This window comes from Oncorhynchus gorbuscha, linkage group LG17 (assembly GCF_021184085.1).
Source record: "Oncorhynchus gorbuscha isolate QuinsamMale2020 ecotype Even-year linkage group LG17, OgorEven_v1.0, whole genome shotgun sequence".
Taxonomy (NCBI): Eukaryota; Metazoa; Chordata; class Actinopteri; order Salmoniformes; family Salmonidae; genus Oncorhynchus; species Oncorhynchus gorbuscha.
The window spans coordinates 11,623,097-11,642,493 of NC_060189.1; the positions used below are offsets into that span (position 1 = coordinate 11,623,097).

A 19,397-nucleotide genomic window follows, 5' to 3' on the forward strand; every position below is an offset into this window, starting at 1 on the left:
TATCCATCGGGCATCCAGCATTGCCAGGAGCCATCAGCCATTGAGGAAATACTTCCTTTGAAATCAATGAAAGCTGCTGTACTGCCTGTGTTGTGCACAAATTGCATCACGTCCAAAGGGGGCATCCAAGCTTAAGAATTGCAGAGGTTCAATTTTTGCATGTTCATTCTTTCTCGTGAATTGAAATAATGAGAAATAAAAACATGCTCTGATATTTACTTCGCGAAGAAAGTTAATCTGTGTCGTTTACAGTGGGTGCAAATAACGCATTGTGTGCAGAACAAGCAAGGAGGTAGGAAAAGCCAAGCACAAGCTAGCGAGATCCTATTGGTATGTTGTAGCATGTGTTCTTAATGGAGCTCTCTCTGCACCACTAATTGTACAACCACTGACCATTATTTTTTACTTGACTATTGTTTCTGGCGTTATCCCTAAGATCTGGAAAGCGGCGCAGGTCCTCACCTTACATAAAGGTGGAGATCCTTCTGACTTAGATAACTACGGTCCCATTTCCAAATTCTTGCCTTTCCAAAGTTTTAGAATCTCTGAATAACTTTCCCCTAAGAACTTTTTTAACTTCTCACTCTGTTCTTCATGTGCACAAACCCGGTTTTTGACCTGGACATAGCACGGTTTCAGCGGCTACACTTGTTTTAGATGATGTGTTAAACTGCTTGGATCATAAAAATCATTGTACTGCCTTATTTATAGACCTTTCCAAGTCCTTCAATACCAATGACCATCACGTTCTTATTCAGAGGTTGACTGAAATAGGCCTGGATCAGGCTTCTTGCCTGGTTTGAAAAGTATCTGTCAGACAGGACTAAATGTGTGATCTTTGATAGCGTTAAGTCTAGTTTCCTGGTTATCACAAAAAGTGTACCACTGTCATGTTTGTCATTTATTATCATGTCTTGTCCCTGTGCTCCCCATTCTGTTCGTTTCCCTCTGCTGGTCTTATTGGGTTCTTTCCCTCTTTCTATCCCTCTCTCTCCCCCTCCCCCTCTCACTCTCTCGCTCTCTCTTCTCTCTATCGTTCCGTTCCTGCTCCCAGCTGTTCCTATTCCCCTAATCATCATTTAGTCTTCCCACACCTGTTCCCGATCCTTTCCCCTGATTAGAGTCCCTATTTATTCCTTTGTGTTCCGTTCCTGTCCCGTCGGTTCCTTGTTTAGTATTCACCATGCTGTGATTGCGTTTCGCCCTGTCCTGTCGTGTTTTTGCTGTGATTGTGTATCGCCCTGTCCTGTCGTGTTTTTGCCTTCATCAGATGCTGCGTGTGAGCAGGTGTCTCTATCAACTACGGCCTGCGCCTACCCGGACCTGCAGTCTGTGGCCGCTTCTCCAGTTATTCCCCTCTACAGACTAGAGGATTTTTGTTATTCCCTGTTTGGACTTAAATAAACTCTGTTTCTGTTAAGTCGCTTTTGGGTCCTCTTTCACCTGCATGACAGAAGGAACCGACCTTTTCGTTCCTGTTTCCACTCGTCTGGCTGTTCTTCAGTGGGCTCACTCTGCCAAGTTAGCTGGTCATCCCGGTGTTCGAGGCACTCTTGCGTCTATTCGCCAGCGCTTTTGGTGGCCGACTCAGGAGCGTGACACGCGCCGTTTCGTGGCTGCTTGTTCGGACTGTAAGTCGGGTAACTCTCCTCCTGCCGGTCGTCTCAGACCGCTCCCCATTCCTTCTCGACCATGGTCTCACATTGCCTTAGACTTCATTACCGGTCTGCCTTTGTCTGCGGGGAAGACTGTGATTCTGACGGTTGTCGATAGGTTCTCTAAGGCGGCACATTTCATTCCCTCGCTAAACTTCCTTCCGCTAAGGAGACGGCACAAATCATTATTGAGAATGTATTCAGAATTCATGGCCTCCCGTTAGACGCCGTTTCAGACAGAGGCCCGCAATTCACGTCACAGTTTTGGAGGGAGTTCTGTCGTTTGATTGGTGCGTCCGTCAGTCTCTCTTCCGGGTTTCATCCCCAGTCTAACGGTCAAGAATCAGACGATTGGTGGCAGCCTTTCAGAAACCCTGCGTCTTGGGCAGAACAGCTCCCTGGGCAGAATACGCTCACAATTCGCTTCCTTCGTCTGCTACCGGGTTATTAGTCTGGGTTACCAGCCTCCTCTGTTCTCATCCCAGCTTGCCGAGTCCAGCGTTCCCTCCGCTCAGAACGTTGTGAGCGCACCTGGAGGAGGGTGAGGTCTGCACTTTGCCGTTACAGGGCACAGACGGTGAAGCCGCCAATAAACGCAGGATTAAGAGTCCAAGGTATTGTTGCGGCCAGAGAGTGTGGCTTTCCACTCGCAACCTTCCTCTTACGACAGCTTCTCGTAAGTTGACTCCGCGGTTCATTGGTCCGTTCCGTGTCTCCCAGGTCGTCAATCCTGTCGCTTTTCTTCCGCGACATCTTCGTCGCGTCCATCCTGTCTTCCATGTCTCCTGTGTTAAGCCCTTTCTTCGCACCCCCGTTCGTCTTCCCTCCCCCCCTCCCGTCCTTGTCGAGGGCGCACCTATTTACAAGGTACATAAGATCATGGACATGCGTTCTCGGGGACGGGGTCACCAATACTTAGTGGATTGGGAGGGTTACGGTCCTGAGGAGAGGAGTTGGGTTCCGTCTCGGGACGTGCTGGACCGTTCACTCATCGATGATTTCCTCCGTTGCCGCCAGGATTCCTCCTCGAGTGCGCCAGGAGGCGCTCGGTGAGTGGGGGGGTACTGTCATGTGTCATTTATTATCATGTCTTGTCCCTGTGCTCCCCATTCTGTTCGTTTCCCTCTGCTGGTCTTATTGGGTTCTTTCCCTCTTTCTATCCCTCTCTCTCCCCCTCCCCCTCTCACTCTCTCGCTCTCTCTTCTCTCTATCGTTCCGTTCCTGCTCCCAGCTGTTCCTATTCCCCTAATCATCATTTAGTCTTCCCACACCTGTTCCCGATCCTTTCCCCTGATTAGAGTCCCTATTTATTCCTTTGTGTTCCGTTCCTGTCCCGTCGGTTCCTTGTTTAGTATTCACCATGCTGTGATTGCGTTTCGCCCTGTCCTGTCGTGTTTTTGCTGTGATTGTGTATCCCCTGTCCTGTCGTGTTTTTTGCCTTCATCAGATGCTGCGTGTGAGCAGGTGTCTCTATCAACTGACCCGATGCAGTCTGTGGCCGCTTCTCCAGTTATTCCCCTCTACAGACTAGAGGATTTTTGTTATTCCCTGTTTGGACTTAAATAAACTCTGTTTCTGTTAAGTCGCTTTTGGGTCCTCTTTCACCTGCATGACAGAAAACAAAAATCCTCTAGTCTGTAGAGGGGAATAACTGGAGAAGCGGCCACAGACTGCAGGTCGCTTCGGGTAGGCGCAGGCCGTAGTTGATAGAGACACCTGCTCACACGCAGCATCTGATGAAGGCAAAAAACACGACAGGACAGGGCGATACACAATCACAGCAAAAACACGACAGGACAGGGCGAAACGCAATCACAGCATGGTGAATACTAAACAAGGAACCGACGGGACAGGAACGGAACACAAAGGAATAAATAGGGACTCTAATCAGGGGAAAGGATCGGGAACAGGTGTGGGAAGACTAAATGATGATTAGGGGAATAGGAACAGCTGGGAGCAGGAACGGAACGATAGAGAGAAGAGAGAGCGAGAGAGTGAGAGGGGGAGGGGGAGAGAGAGGGATAGAAAGAGGGAAAGAACCCAATAAGACCAGCAGAGGGAAACGAACAGAATGGGGAGCACAGGGACAAGACATGATAATAAATGACAAACATGACAACCACAGGGGTCAGTACTCTTTACCATTGATATAAATTGATATAAATAATATTGGTCTATCTGTTAAAACTTGTAATATTAATCTGAATGCAGACGACACTGTTATATATGCCATTGACCCAACTGCTGACCAGGCTATGTTAGAGCTGCAATCTGGTCTTCTTACTTTACAGAAAGCCCTGGTAGTTTAAAACTTGGACTTAATTCAGGCAAAACTAAATATATGTTTTTCTGTAGTCCTTCAATGTTTCAGATGGACTACATATGTATTCTATCAAGGCACAAGGTGAGACCCAGGTGCAGACACAGGAGGCAGATGGTTGGAGTCTTACAATGTTTATTCATCCAAAAAGGGGCAAGTAGGCAAGAATGGTCGTATACAGGCAAAAGGTTGCAACCAGATCAGAGTCCAATAGGTACCGAAAAGCAGGCAGATTCAAGGTCAGGGCAGGCAGGATGATCAGGCAGGTGGGAAAGTAGTCCAGAGTCAGGCAGGGGTTAAAACCGAGAAGACTAGCAAAAGAGAATAGAAAAGGAGTATGGGGAAAAACATGCTAGTTGACTTGACTAAAGATACAAGACAAACTAGCACAGAGAGACAGGTAACACAGGGATAAATACACTGGGGAAAATAAGCGATACCTAGAGGGGGTGGAGACTATCACAGGGACAGGTGAAACAGATCAGGGCATGACATATTCATTGGATGGTTCTCCCATTGATCGGGTTCCCGCCTACAAATATCTGAGCATTTGGATTGACAAAGACTTAATGTTTAAAAAACATACTTTTGAACTAGTTAAAAAGCTCAGATTTAAAGTGAGCTTGTTTTTCCCCTAAGTAGCAGAAAGCAGATTGCAGTCAACTTTCCTGCCAGTTCTTGATTAGGATGACACCGTTTACCAGATTGCAGCAGCCACTACACGTAAACCTTTGGATGCTCTAGTGCCATATGTTTTATCACTGGTGACAGGCTTAATACTCACCACTGCATTCTGTATCAAAAGGTTGGCTGATCCCCCATTAAAGTCCCATAGATCAATGAATTACTCCCTTTATGTTTACAAAGCCCTACTATACAAGCTTACAACTTACCTAACTTCGTTGCTAACGTATAAAAGAATGAGCAACCAAACCCGCTGGCAGGATTTAACTCTTGAGGTCCCTCTGGTCTTGACCAATTTAGGTAAATCCTCTTTTAGTTTTAGTACCCTCCAGTGTTGGAATAACCTACAAAATTCCTTTCAAATTGATTCCTTGGTGCTACTAGGGCAGTTTAGTTGTTTCGATTGATTGTAGTGGTTTATTTGTTAAAATAGTTGTGTTGAGGTTGTGCCTTGTGGTTATTTGTATTAATCATGTTTTAATTGTAATGTGAATTGTTTTTCCTGTTATGAGAAAATGTTTGTACTCAGGGCACCATTGGGAATGCGACCATGGTCTCAATTGGGCTACCCTAAACAAATAAAAGTTTATAAAAATGTGAATATTTCTGTTATGGAACACCTCTGTGAATTGTGCGTGTGCACAAATTCAATTTGGCATTGCACTCCTTTTAAACAACGCCTTTTAAAAAAAACTTTGGCAAAGCGTCAAGTGTATAAAACTATGTGCACTGGATTCGTAATATATTCTGGTTTTGGAAACAGAAATATTTATTGAGATCAGATGTTTCATCGATGAGAAAATGTGCTAAATGTCGGGCCAGTTTTACCTACTTCCATCCTCTCCCACTGCCCATGACTGGTCTTCCTCTCACTACCATATTTGGTGGTGAGAAAACGTCTCTGTGTAGCATGTAGAATGTCACATTGACGCAACACTAATGGCAACGCAACGCAACGCGTACAATGGAGCTGCAGTGTTGCCACAGACAGAAGGGTAAACCCAGACACATTACAGGGGCTATAAAGCTGAAGTATCTATGCTTGTGTTGCCCAACAGTCCCCCACCCACTTCGCTTCCCTTCATTGAAAATGAATGGGGCTCAGTTGTTTCATCGCCCCCCCAATACACCGCTGATTCAAATAACCAACTCAAGCTTTGATCATTTGAATCAGCCGTGTAATGCTAAGCTGGGGGGAAAAAACTAAATGTGCACCCAGGGGGGTCCCAGGACTGAGTTTGGTAAATCCTGCTTAAAGGGTAACAAGGTTTTGCAACGGAACACGGAAACAAGCGTTTCTTATTGGACAGGTACCGATAGCACACCGTTTCGGAACGTTTTTGTGCTAGCTGAACACCACCTTGGTTTGATAACTAACCCTCAAGGGTGTTGGATTTAGTGCTGAAATCCTTTTCCAGTTGACTTATCGAGGCATATGAAGGAGGCCTATTTGTTGGACAGCAAAACAAAGCTATTGAACATGCTACTTAGTAATTATAAATGTCAGATCCTGTGTGTGCAACCCTCCTTGGTTGTTAAATTGGACAATGAGTTCATTGAATGGATGATATAAAGATAGATTTATTTTTTTATTTTTTATTTCACCTTTATTTAACCAGGTAGGCTAGTTGAGAACAAGTTCTCATTTGCAACTGCGACCTGGCCAAAATAAAGCATAGCAGTGTGAACAGACAACACAGAGTTACACATGGAGTAAACAATTAACAAGTCAATAACACAGTAGAAAAAATTGGGCAGTCTATATACAATGTGTGCAAAAGGTATGAGGAGGTAGGCGAATAATACAATTTTGCAGATTAACACTGGAGTGATAAATGATCAGATGGTCATGTACAGGTAGAGATATTGGTGTGCAAAAGAGCAGAAAAGTAAATAAATAAAAAACAGTATAAAAACAGTATGGGAATGAGGTAGGTGAAAATGGGTGGGCTATTTACCAATAGACTATGTACAGCTGCAGCGATCGGTTAGTAATATATGTATAGCTGATGTTTGTAGTTGGTGAGGGAGATAAAAGTCTCCAACTTCAGCGATTTTTGCAGTTCGTTCCAGTCACAGGCAGCAGAGTACTGGAACGAAAGGCGGCCAAATGAGGTGTTGGCTTTATGGATGATCAGTGAGATACACCTGCTGGAGCGCGTGCTATGGATGGGTGTTGCCATCGTGACCAGTGAACTGAGATAAGGCGGAGATTTACCTAGCATGGACTTGTAGATGACCTGGAGCCAGTGGGTCTGGCGACGAATATGTAGTGAGGGCCAGCCGACTAGAGCATACAAGTCGCAGTGGTCGGTGGTATAAGGTGCTTTAGTGACAAAACGGATGGCACTGTGATAGACTGCATCCAGTTTGCTGAGTAGAGTGTTGGAAGCCATTTTGTAGATGACATCGCCAAAGTCGAGGATCGGTAGGATAGTCAGTTTTACTAGGGTAAGCTTGGCGGCGTCAGTGAAGGAGGCTTTGTTGCGGAATAGAAAGCCGACTCTTGATTTGATTTTCGATTGGAGATGTTTGATGTGAGTCTGGAAGGAGAGTTTGCAGTCTAGCCAGACACCTAGGTACTTATAGATGTCCACATATTCAAGGTCGGAACCATCCAGGGTGGCGATGCTAGTCGGGCATGCGGGTGCAGGCAGCGATCGGTTGAAAAGCATGCATTTGGTTTTACTCGCGTTTAAGAGCAGTTGGAGGCCACGGAAGGAGTGCTATGGCATTGAAGCTCGTTTGGAGGTTAGATAGCACAGTGTCCAATGACGGGCCAAAAGTATATAGAATGGTGTCGTCTGCGTAGAGGTGGATCAGGGAATCGCCCGCAGCAAGAGCAACATCATTGATATATACAGAGAAAAGAGTCGGCCCGAGAATTGAACCCTGTGGCACCCCCATAGAGACTGCCAGAGGACCGGACAGCATGCCCTCCGATTTGACACACTGAACTCTGTCTGCAAAGTAATTGGTGAACCAGGCAAGGCAGTCATCCGAAAAACCGAGGCTATTGAGTCTGCCGATAAGAATATGGTGATTGACAGAGTTGAAAGCCTTGTCGAGGTCGATGAAGACGGCTGCACAGTACTGTCTTTTATCGATGGCGGTTATGATATCGTTTAGTACCTTGAGTGTAGCTGAGGTGCACCCGTGACATAATTTGTCTGACAAAGTTAGGACCTTTTAGTGACAGCCATTTAATGAGACAGGTGGACAACACAGTTGTAATCAGGACTGTATGACAAACATTTTCCCTTCCCTTGCCAGTGTTCTTCATTGAACAGATTTAATCAACACCAGTCCAATTGTAAACAAGACAGCCGCCAAATAGAGACCTCCTGTAACCTTCAGAGACATCGGATATAACATTCTGTAGACTCCTAGCATTTAGACCTAGATCACCTAAATGGAGTTGACATTGGAAAAGCAGTCTCAATCCCCAACAACAATGTTTTGTTAAATTATTTTAACTACAAATTTTTTTTTTAAAGGCCCGGTAGATTCAAAATTCTGTTTTCCCGTGTTTTGTACCATATTTGTACACCAGCTGATGAAACTAACACTTTCAAAGGATGAAAAATGTAATCAGTGTTATTTCTACATAGGACATTCTAATCAGCAGGTTTTGCATGGGTGGAGTTTTGGCTTGCTTGGTGATAAATCATCAAGCGGCATAAATTAATAGACCAATAACAAAGAGTTCCAAACTTCTCTCCCAATAAAAGCTAGTTTTCAGGTTACATATCACTCCCATCAGGCTCCTCCACTCTGGTGAATTGATCTCTGCACCACAATCCTAACTGTGGTTAATGCACTGCTTTGGTGCCCTTTCCCGCTCTGCTCAGACCTAGCAAAAGTATAGCTTAATAAGAAAAAAACATTTTTGCGCAAAAGCTATTTTCTTTCTTTTTACCATTATTATGAAGAACCTTTACAATAAGGTACTTAATTGTTGCCCAGAAATTATTTGATATTGAGATAAAAACTTCTGATACCTGGCATTTTCTGTTTCATACCCTATTCAAGTGAGCTTATGATCGTCATACTGATCCATTTCAGCTACAGCTCAGCATAAAGGCAACAAAAACAATCAAAGCAATTCACAATTATAATCATCACTTTTGTATCCATATTCAATTCTGGTCAGGCATAAGTCAGGCTCTGATGCCACTTTTGTTCTCACAGAATCACTGTCACGGCCATGTGCAACATGGACCTGAGTCGCTTCCCTCTAGACACACAGACCTGCTCGCTGGAAATAGAGAGCTGTGAGTGCACCTCTCAACTTGACTATTTACCTACACATCTCTGATGACATTTGATTATGTTTTTTAATCACATGATCAAAGATAAGCAATCATGTTTATATGAGGTATTCATTGGGGTTTTTGAACATTCTCTCGTCAGATGCATACACGGACGATGATCTCATGCTGTACTGGAAGAAAGGCAACGAGTCACTGAACACAGACGAGAGGATATCTTTATCCCAGTTCCTCATCCAGAAGTTTCACACCACTACAAAACTGGCCTTCTATAGCAGTACAGGTAACCCTGAAGTCACAGATTGAGTAGATATTACAAAGACACGTTATAGCCCATAGTTGTATTTACAAAGACGACCGTGGGCCACATTAAATTGCCTTGCTGGCCACATTTGGCCCGCTGGTCGTGAGTTTCAGACCCCTGCACTATGGGAATGGAAACAGGTGAAAAGGACTGGATCTGTGTAGAATATTAGCTGTTTCTTTTTTCTTCTCAGGCTGGTACAACCGTCTGTACATCCACTTCACCCTGCGACGTCACGTCTTCTTCTTCCTGCTCCAGACCTACTTCCCAGCCACCCTCATGGTCATGCTGTCCTGGGTCTCCTTCTGGATTGACCGCCGGGCCGTCCCCGCTAGGGTCCCTTTGGGTAGGAAAGGCCTTTGCCAGAAGGACCAGGATGTTTTATTGGCTCTAGGCTAAATTGATATTTCCATGTTTTATTTGAGATATAGTACAGTTTTGGTGTCTTTCCAACAGTGATTGTAAAGATTGACATCAACTGTAAAAGATCAAGCCATGATCTGGAATAAAAAGCTATTTCAATGGAGATCTGTCTGGGTAACTGTCTCTAATGTCTTTTGACTCTGTCCAGGTATCACCACAGTGCTCACCATGTCCACCATCATCACTGGAGTCAACGCCTCCATGCCCAGAGTGTCCTACATCAAAGCGGTGGACATCTACCTGTGGGTCAGTTTCGTGTTTGTCTTCCTCTCGGTCATAGAGTATGCCGCGGTCAACTACCTCTCTACCGTGCAAGAAAGGAAAGAGAGGAAACTAAGACAGAGGGTACACTTCATTTAATTTCATTTACATAAAATGTTGTTCTGCTTTTCTGTGTACTTTTATTTTTAGGACTACCTCTGGTGAACAACTTTGCATGCTGTATATTTCACTATTTGCCAAATGTTGTGGCATGTGGAAATGAAACTGCATAAGATGCCTCAGGAGGAAATCAAATCAAATCAAATTGTATTTGTCATATACACGTGGTTAGCAGATGTTAATGCGAGTGTAGCGAAATGCTTGTGCTTCTAGTTCCGACCATGCAGTAATATCTAACAAGTAATCTAACCTAACAATTTCACAACAACTACCTTACACACACAAGTGTAAAGGAAGGAATAAGAATATGTACATAAAGATATATGAATGAGTGATGGCTGAACGGCATAGGCAAGATGCAGTAGATGGTATAGAGTACAGTATATACATATGAGATGAGTAATGTGGGGTATGAGAACATTATATAAAGTGGCATTGTTTAAAGTGTTAAAGTGGTTAGGGATACATTTATTACATCAATTGTTCCATTATTAAAGTGGCTAGAGTTGAGTCAGTATGTTGACAGCAGCCACTCAATGTTAGTGATGGCTGTTTAACAGTCTGATGGCCTATTTTAACTCACACAGCCCCTGAAAACTTTTCCTGCCACGAACAACCTTGTTGAGAAGCCCTAAGCTCGAAAATTACTAAATACATTAGACATCAGTAGATTTAAAGCCACTTAAGTTTTGCCGTTTCAAAGTATTGTCCTTTAATTCAACCTTTTTCTTTTTTACACCCCGCTATCTGCAGTTGCCGTGTACATGTGGCATCGGAAACCCTGACGATGCCATGTGCGACCCCCAGATCACTGGTTACACCACCATGGACGTCAACAGCATAGGGAACTATGGCACCGCAAGGAACTATGGGATGCCGGAGAACGGAGGCAGGCAGGAGAGGATGTTTGCCCAGGTGGTTCTGGGGGATCCCCAGCTCACGGGCCAGGTAAAGAGGCCAGGCTATGTGAACATTTGGATAGACACCCATGCCATAGACAAGTACTCACGGATGGTCTTCCCTGGTTCCTACGTCCTGTTCAACATCATCTACTGGTCCATCTACTCCTAACGCCTGGCAAATGGGGAAGGACCATACTACCCTAACACATCCACATGCTGCAGTTAGAGCACAACATGTTCAATTTCATTAGGCACCAAACGGCACAAAATTGACTGAAACAGGGATCGACTACCTGAACTTGTCCAATAACAAACACGAGTTTTCGTTTTTCAGGGCAAAACGTTTGCTACATTTTGCAACAGTATACCCTCATGAATATGAAACAGGACACCACTGTAACTCCATTAACAGGGATAGCGGCAACGCAGAGAGAAAACATGTCATTGTTTCTGTTTTCAAGACAACAGACTGAGATATGGATTATAAATTGTGAGGTGAACATTGCCTTCTTGACCCAGCCTCTTAAATGGACCTATTCATGTACAGTACAGTGCATTTGGAAAGTATTCAGACGCCTTGACTTTTTCCACATTTAGTTACATTACAGCCTCATTCTAAAATGAATTAAACATAGATTTTTTTCTTTCTCAATCTACACACAATACCCCATAATGATAAAGCAAAAGCTGGTTTGTAGAAAATGTTGCAAATTGAAAACCTTTGACACCTTTGACAGCGATTACAGCCTCTATTTGGGAGTTTCTCCCATTCTACTCTGCAGATCCTCTCAAGCTCTGTCAGATTGGATGGGGAGCGTCACGGCACAGCTATTTTCAGGTTTCTCCAGAGATGTTCAATCGGGTTCAAGTTCGGGCTCCGTCTGGGTCACTCAAGGACATTCAAAGACTTATCCTGGAGCCACTCCTGTGTTGTCTTGACTGTGTGCTTAGGGTCATTGTCCTGTTGCAAGGTGAACCTTCATTCACCCCATTCTGAGGTCCTGAGCACACGTGAGCAGGTTTTTCCCTCGATCCTGACAAGTCTCCCAGTACCCGCTGCTGAAAAACACCCCTCCAGCATGATGCTACCACCACATTCCTTCACAGTAGGGATGATGCAAGGTTTCTTCCAGAAGTGATGCTGGCATTCAGGCCAAAGAGTTGAATCTTGGTTTCATCAGACCAGAGAATCTTGTTTCTCATGTTGTGATAGTCCTTTAGTGCCTATTGGCAAATTCCAAGTGGGCTGTCATGTGCCTTTTACTGACGAGTGGCTTCCGTCTGGCCACTCTACCATAAAGGCCTGATTGGTAGAGTGCTGCAGAGATGGTTGTCCTTCTGGAATGTTCTCCCATCTCCACAGAGGAACTCTGGAGCTCTGTCAGGGTGACCATCGAGTTCTTGGTCACCTGCCTGACCAAGGCCCTTCTCCCCCGATTGTTTGGCCGGGTGGCCAGCTCTAGGAAGTCTTGGTGGTTCCTAACTTCTTCTATTTCAGAATGATGTAGGCCACTGTGTTCTTGGGGACCTTCAATGCTGCAGACATTTTTTGTTACCCTTCCCTAGATCTGTGCCTCGACACAATCCTGTCTTGGAGCTCTACGGACAATTCCTTCGACCTCATGGCTTGGTTTTTGCTCTGAAATGCCTTGTCAACTGTGGGACCTAATATAGACAGGCGTGTGCCTCTCCAAATCATGTCCAATCAATTGAATTTACCACAGGTGGAGTCCAATGAAGTTGTCGAAACATCTCGAGAATCATCAATGGAAACAGGATGCACCTGAGCTCAATTTTGAGTCTCACAGCAAAGGGTCTGAATACTTATGTAAATAAGGTATTTCTGTTTTTTCTGATTTCATAAAGTTGAAGGAAAAAAATGTAAACCTGTTTTCGCTTTGTCATTATGGGGTGTAGATTGATGAGGAAAATGTTTAATTTAATCCATTTTAGAATAAGGTTGTAACATAACAAAATGTGGAAAATGGGAAGGGGTCTGAATACTTTCCTAATATGTACTCTTTCCATGTGTATTCAAGAAAAACGTTATAAGGGTTTCTCATCATTTCCACTGAGCCACCGGGTCAAGTTAATTTGTAGATACTGTGGTTAGCTAGACGGTAAGGGTTTAGGATTGTGTACAATATTATCAATGACTCAGATGGACTAAAGGTAGACTGAGGTATTTATCCTCCTGGCTTGGAAACACTATATAAATTGGGTGCAGTATTTTTCTGTGAACATCCTCTGAGATATTTCAGTTGCACTATGATTGCTCAAACATTATGCATCAGATTAATTAGCAATGATAATTTGTTGCTTGGGGGCTGAAAAACCATTTGAGATAGCACAATGTTTTGGGAATGTCAAATTTTGAAATACAATGTTGTTTATACATGATAATATTCTCTGAGACAGTTGTTTGACATTGCGACTTCTATGACTAGGACTATTAGTTAACTTGGCATGACTATGACCATTAGTTAACTTGGCATGACTATGACTATTAATGAACTTGGCATGACTATGACTAGAGCTAGTGCCCAGGAGAATGCTAGCCTCTGTTAAACTCTAAATCTGGAATTTCCAGTGATATCAAGAATTTTATTTTCATACTTGCAATTTTGTAATATCATATGAACACACTATTTGGATGTTTTGTAATGTTGCTTCTACTAGTTTGTTGCTAAGCAACTTTGTCACTTTTTCATTGTGCACTTGACAATAGCACAACTACATGTTACAGTAATAAATGAGCAATGTGATTCACTACTAGTGACTACTACAGTACTACATTTATGTTATTTGATGCCAAATCACAATCTTTTTCACTAATTTGATACTGTTGTCACGGTGAAACATACGAGATGTGAGGTGATCAAAAGACATAATTTTGAAGCTCATATTGTCTATTATATACTGAGGCTTTGAGATTCACTGTAGTAGTAGTAGTTTTAGGTTTGAGTATTTTTCCACTTTGATGCATTTGAATAAATAACCTATTAGATAACCTCTCATATGGCTACTGGATATTATTGTCTCCAAACAGGATGGATATATTATTGTCTTACTAGGAGAGATCGTGTCCCAAAGCACCCCTTCTTTTTACAAGTAATATCAGTATGATGCCCCTCCATACTATCATACTGATAGGTCACACATTTGGAAAGATATGTTATGAATGATCTGTTAAAAACATTTAGCTAATTTCATGTTTTCTGAGAAAGAGAAAGTCATTGAATCTGAAATGGAAGAACATATGTTGAACCAGGCTCCTGCATAGTTAACACATTTAATTGCAATGGTGTAGTGTCTCATTAGAAACTTCGCTTGAAGTTTATAGCTTTAGTGTCCGTGCATGGTTCAGTGCATCAAAGCCAATGTAAAAGAAAGGGTGGATCCCAAGGCATAGATTTTATAGACAAGACTACGTAGACAAGACTACGTAGACAAGACTAGGTAGACAAGACGACATAGTTTCATGCCGTCCCTAGGAGGGGTGCGTCACTTGAGTGGGTTGTGTCACTGATGTGATCTTCCTGTCTGGGTTGGCGCCCCCCCTTGGGTTGTGCCGTGGTGGAGATCTTTGTGGGCTATACTCGGCCTTGTCTCAGGATGGTAAGTTGGTGGTTGAAGATATCCCTCTAGTGGTGTGGGGGCTGTGCTTTGGCAAAGTGGGTGGGGTTATGTCCTTCCTGTTTGGCCCTGTCCGGGGGTATCATCAGATGGGGCCACAGTGTCTCCTGACCCCTCCTGTCGCCGCCTCCAGTATTTATGCTGCAGTAGTTTATGTGTCAGGGGCTAGGGTCAGTTTGTTATATCTGGAGTACTTCTCCTGTCTTATGTCCTGTGTGAATTTAAGTATGAGCTCTCTAATTCTCTCTTTCTAGCCCTAGGACCATGCCTCAGGACTACCTGGGATGATGACCCTTTGCTGTCCCCAGACCACCTGGCCGTGCAGCTGCTCCAGTTTCAACTGTTCTGGCTATGGACTCCTGACCTGTTCACCGGACGTGCTACATGTCCCAGACCTATTATTTATTTATTATTTATTTATAATCTCCACCCGGCACAGCCAGAAGAGGACTGGCCACCCCTCATAGCTTGGTTCCTTTCTAGGTTTCTTCCTAGGTTTTGCCCTTTCTAGGGACATTTTCCTAGCCAACGTGCTTCAACACCTGCATTGCTTGCTGTTTGGAGTTTCAGGCTGGGTTTCTGTACAGCACTTTGAGATATCAGCTGATGTTCGAAGGGCTATATAAATAGATTTGATTTGATTTGATACATAGACAAGACCAAATAGACAAGATTACATGGACAAGACTATGTAGACAGTTGTCGTGACGTTGGCCTGGGGGGTAGGTTTATGACCGTCATAAATACCCCCCCCCCCTTTTTCCTCTCTCTACCCTACTGATGTTACATTTGCAAAACCCTTGGTTAACATAGAGATTCTGAGAACATCAGAAGGTGGGGGAAATAAACTATATTATGGTAATCCGTCCAATGGAACTTATGCGGTGATACCTAATTAATATGATGTCAGTTCGGTTGTCATCTGAGACATTCTCATCAATGATCAGATGATGTAAACTCTACAGTTGGGATGGGATGAAATGTGATTTTAGCTTCTAAAATGAGAGATTTGGTTTTTCATAAGATAGGGCTGCTCAATCAGTGGCCCGCCCCTGTGAAGGGACATGGGTTATAAAACTTTTCAAACACGCCCACCTCTCCCTTCCTATATAAGCCCTTGACGACAATATAACCTCCTGTTCCGAAGATGTGAGAACAACGGTCCTATGACAGAATGGTTCAGATAATAACTACAGAACGAAGTCAACATCAGCGTGAGGATTGGTGGTGAATGGTATGAACTTTGAACTCTTATTCACTACAGAAGTGATACCTCCTAGCCATTGAGTTAGCAACAGCAGATGCAAATGCAGGTTAGGAAGGAACAGACAGAGTATCCCGTCTACAAAGGACTTGGTTGGGCAACACGGCCTTCCATCTACCACCAACCTACTGAAGCACAGCTCAGAGTAAATATTTATTGCATTTTCCTTTCCCAAATGGGCGGTAATTTAGAATGCATAAGATACTGTATTTACGATAGCACAGCTTCAGCCTTTGTTCCTCAGTCTTCCCGCACTTTCCCTCAAACCCAGCCCTTTTCCTTTGTGTAACAAGCTGTCATATCTGTTCCGCCCGCAAGGGACGTTTTCCTTTGTGACGTAATTTGTAATCAAGTATTGATTTAAATATGTGTATGTGTAATTCTGTGTGATTAGTTAGGTATTTAGTAAATAAATAATTAAAGCCCATTTTGTATTGCTGATTCAACTTGTTAGCCAGGATTTGTGCAGATTACTAAGAATTCACAACTTTCAGATGAGACTGAATAAAGGTGACGATTAATGTTGACTGCTATTGATGTAAAATATTACTTGGTCTTTAAGAGTTTATTCGGAAGATAACAGCTATATAAATATTATTTTGTGGTGCCCGACTCTCTAGTTAATTCCATTTACATGATTAGCTCAATCCGGTGATATTAATTACTGATAAATTATTTTATAGAATAGCATGTCATATCACTTAATCCGGCATAGCCAAAGACACAACACAGTACTACATAGACAAGACTATGTTACGTAGACAAGACTACATAGACAAGACTATGTAGACAAGACTACGTAGACACGACTACATAGACAAGACTACAAAGACAAGACTATGTTACGTAGACAAGACTACATAGATAAGACTACTTAGACAAGACTACTTAGACAAGACTACATAGACAAGACTACGTAGACAAGACTCCATAGACAAGACCACATAGACAAGACTACATAGACTAGACTATGTTACGTAGACAAGACTACATAGACAAGACTACGTAGACAACACTATGTGGACAAGACTTCATAGACAAGACTACATAGACAAGATTACGTAGACAAGTGCTTATTGCCAGTAATATCATGACTACTCTATTATCTATCACTTTACATCTCTACAATTATTATTATTTAATTTTTGCTACCTAAGAAAGGGCTGGGCACCTCCTCAAACTCAATCCCTGGGGCTCTGCCATTCTCTTGATAGAGGTGTGCAAGGGCGGTTCTGGGAAGGATATTGGAGTATGTACGGTTTTGGATAGAATCTATCTGGATGAAAAATATTACACCAGTAACCCACCAATGTATTTCCGTTGATCTTCATAGCTGTCCTTTAATAACGGAAACTGTCCTTAAATAACGGGACTATTTTGAGCATGCTTACTTGACAACCATGGCATCTGACCTGAAGCCAGCCTCGGCCTTGGCTTAGAGGTCAGACAGGTCCCTGGCCAGTGGAGTGTGCAGATAGTACTCCAGCTCAGTGTAGGCTGAGATGATGTTGGGCTTCACTCCATCATGTCTGATGATGCCTGTAGAAGAAGACAGATAAGAAACCAACTGCATGTTTGAGAATGGTAAGGAAGAGGTGTACACAGAGACTGTGAATCAGTCAGGTCTGGTAGTGTGTTCCACAAGCTTGTTGCAGTACATGGAACCATCAATATCATCAACATCAACACAATGCCAAACTATAAAAGTACTAGCCTAATCAATGCAGATGTAGGGGTGAATGACATTTTACATTACATTTTAGTAATTTACCAGAAGCACTTATCCTTACAATGACTTACAATGAGTGTATTTATCTTAAGATAATCTATTTACACAGTACAATTAACTCAGTATCTAATGTCCATGAACCTCTTATTTAGTACTTACCATGGAATCTCCAGTCTGGCTTCATCTGCTGCCTCAAAACAGACAGGTTGTAGTACGCCAGTACGGCTGCATCCCGTCCCAGGGGTAGGCTGCAGCATGAGACGCCTTCCTATGGTACTTCACTGTCACACTGAGAATAGATTAACCAAAAGTGAACCAAAATTGATACATATTACAGTAAATTACAAAGTTGTTGACCTGAATTGGATACAGACGGTAACTGTGTCTTACTCTGTTATGGATACACAGGGCATGAATAAAACATCCTGTTGAACGGGGTGAGGCATGGAGACAACATCCTGTTGAGCGGAGTGAGCCATGAAGACAACATCATGTTGAGCGGAGTGAGCCATGGAGACAATATCCTGTTGAGCAAATTGAGCCATGGAGACAACATCCTGTTGAGCGGAGTGAGCCATGGAGACAACATCCTGTTGAGCGAGGTGAGCCATGAAGACAACATCATGTTGAGCGGAGGCAACATCCTGTGAGCCATGAAGACAACATCCTGTTGAGCAAGGTGAGCCATGAAGACAACATCCTGTTGAGCAAGGTGAGCCATGAAGACAACATCCTGTTGAGCAAGTGAGCCATGAAGACAACATCCTGTTGAGCAAAGTGAGTCATGAAGACAACATCATGTTGAGCAAGGTGAGCCATGAAGACAACATCCTGTTGAGCAGAGTGAGCCATGAAGATAACATCCTGTTGAGCAGAGTGAGCCATGAAGACAACATCCTGTTGAGCAGAGTGAGCCATGAAGATAACATCCTGTTGAGCAAAGTGAGTCATGAAGACAACATCATGTTGAGCAAGGTGAGCCATGAAGACAACATCCTGTTGAGCGGAGTGAGCCATGAAGATAACATCCTGTTGAGCGGAGTGAGCCATGAAGATAACATCCTGTTGAGCAAAGTGAGCCATGAAGATAACATCCTGTTGAGCAAAGTGAGCCATGAAGATAACATCCTGTTGAGCAAGTGAGCCATGAAGATAACATCCTGTTGAGCGGAGTGAGCCATGAAGACAACACCCATGTCTTCAAATGGCCCAGTCAGGATGAGGTTGACCTTCACTCCTCAATCCTCTTCTACAGGGTCCCAAGTACTGTAACCTACATGGTATTGATAAATGGTTTTGTTTATATATTTATTCAAATGACAAAGAGTGACATTATCCATGCATGATAATTTAGTAAGTGGACAAATAGAGACATAGAGACCTGGCTATATTATATGGGAAAGGGGAAAGAGGAAACCTAGTCAGTTGCACAGCTGAATGCATTAAACCGAAATGTGTCTTCTGCATTTAACCCAACCCCTTTGAATCAGATCTTATGTTGTGACACAATATGCTTTAAAACTGCCCAGTCTGCACTCAATGCGGGCAGAATGCAGGCTACCTTTACACAGAGAGGTAGCCTGCAGCTCTCTTCCATAGCGATACAGGACTCACCTTTGTATCTGTGCCATTATAGCTTCTATGACAGAATGGGCAGCGCCATTTTATTTTATTTTATTGAACCTTTATTTAACTATGCAAGTCAGTTAATAACCAATTACTATTTACAATGATGGCCTACCCCGGCCAAACCTTAACCCGGATGACTCTGGGCCAACTGTGTGCCTATAGGAATACAAATCATGGCCGGTTGTGATACAGCCTGGAA

General features: G+C 43.3%; 1 protein-coding gene across 2 annotated transcripts in view; it reads left to right on the forward strand.

Annotated features, from left to right (window-relative positions):
• The window catches only part of LOC124001940 (gamma-aminobutyric acid receptor subunit rho-1-like), a 30,179-nt gene extending 15,245 nt beyond the window's left edge, over positions 1 to 14,934 (forward strand). The window contains exons 6-11 of one of the 2 annotated variants that reach the window (XM_046309109.1): positions 8,851 to 8,933; positions 9,073 to 9,213; positions 9,428 to 9,580; positions 9,806 to 10,002; positions 10,792 to 10,986; positions 14,831 to 14,934. In XM_046309109.1, coding sequence (XP_046165065.1) covers positions 8,851 to 8,933; positions 9,073 to 9,213; positions 9,428 to 9,580; positions 9,806 to 10,002; positions 10,792 to 10,986; positions 14,831 to 14,836 — 775 coding nt within the window. In that variant the 3' untranslated portion in view covers positions 14,837 to 14,934. Of the gene's footprint in view, positions 1 to 8,850; positions 8,934 to 9,072; positions 9,214 to 9,427; positions 9,581 to 9,805; positions 10,003 to 10,791; positions 11,784 to 14,830 lie in introns of those variants that run through there. The other variant, XM_046309108.1, reaches the window with a different exon arrangement.
• Positions 14,935 to 19,397: the final 4,463 nt, after the last annotated feature.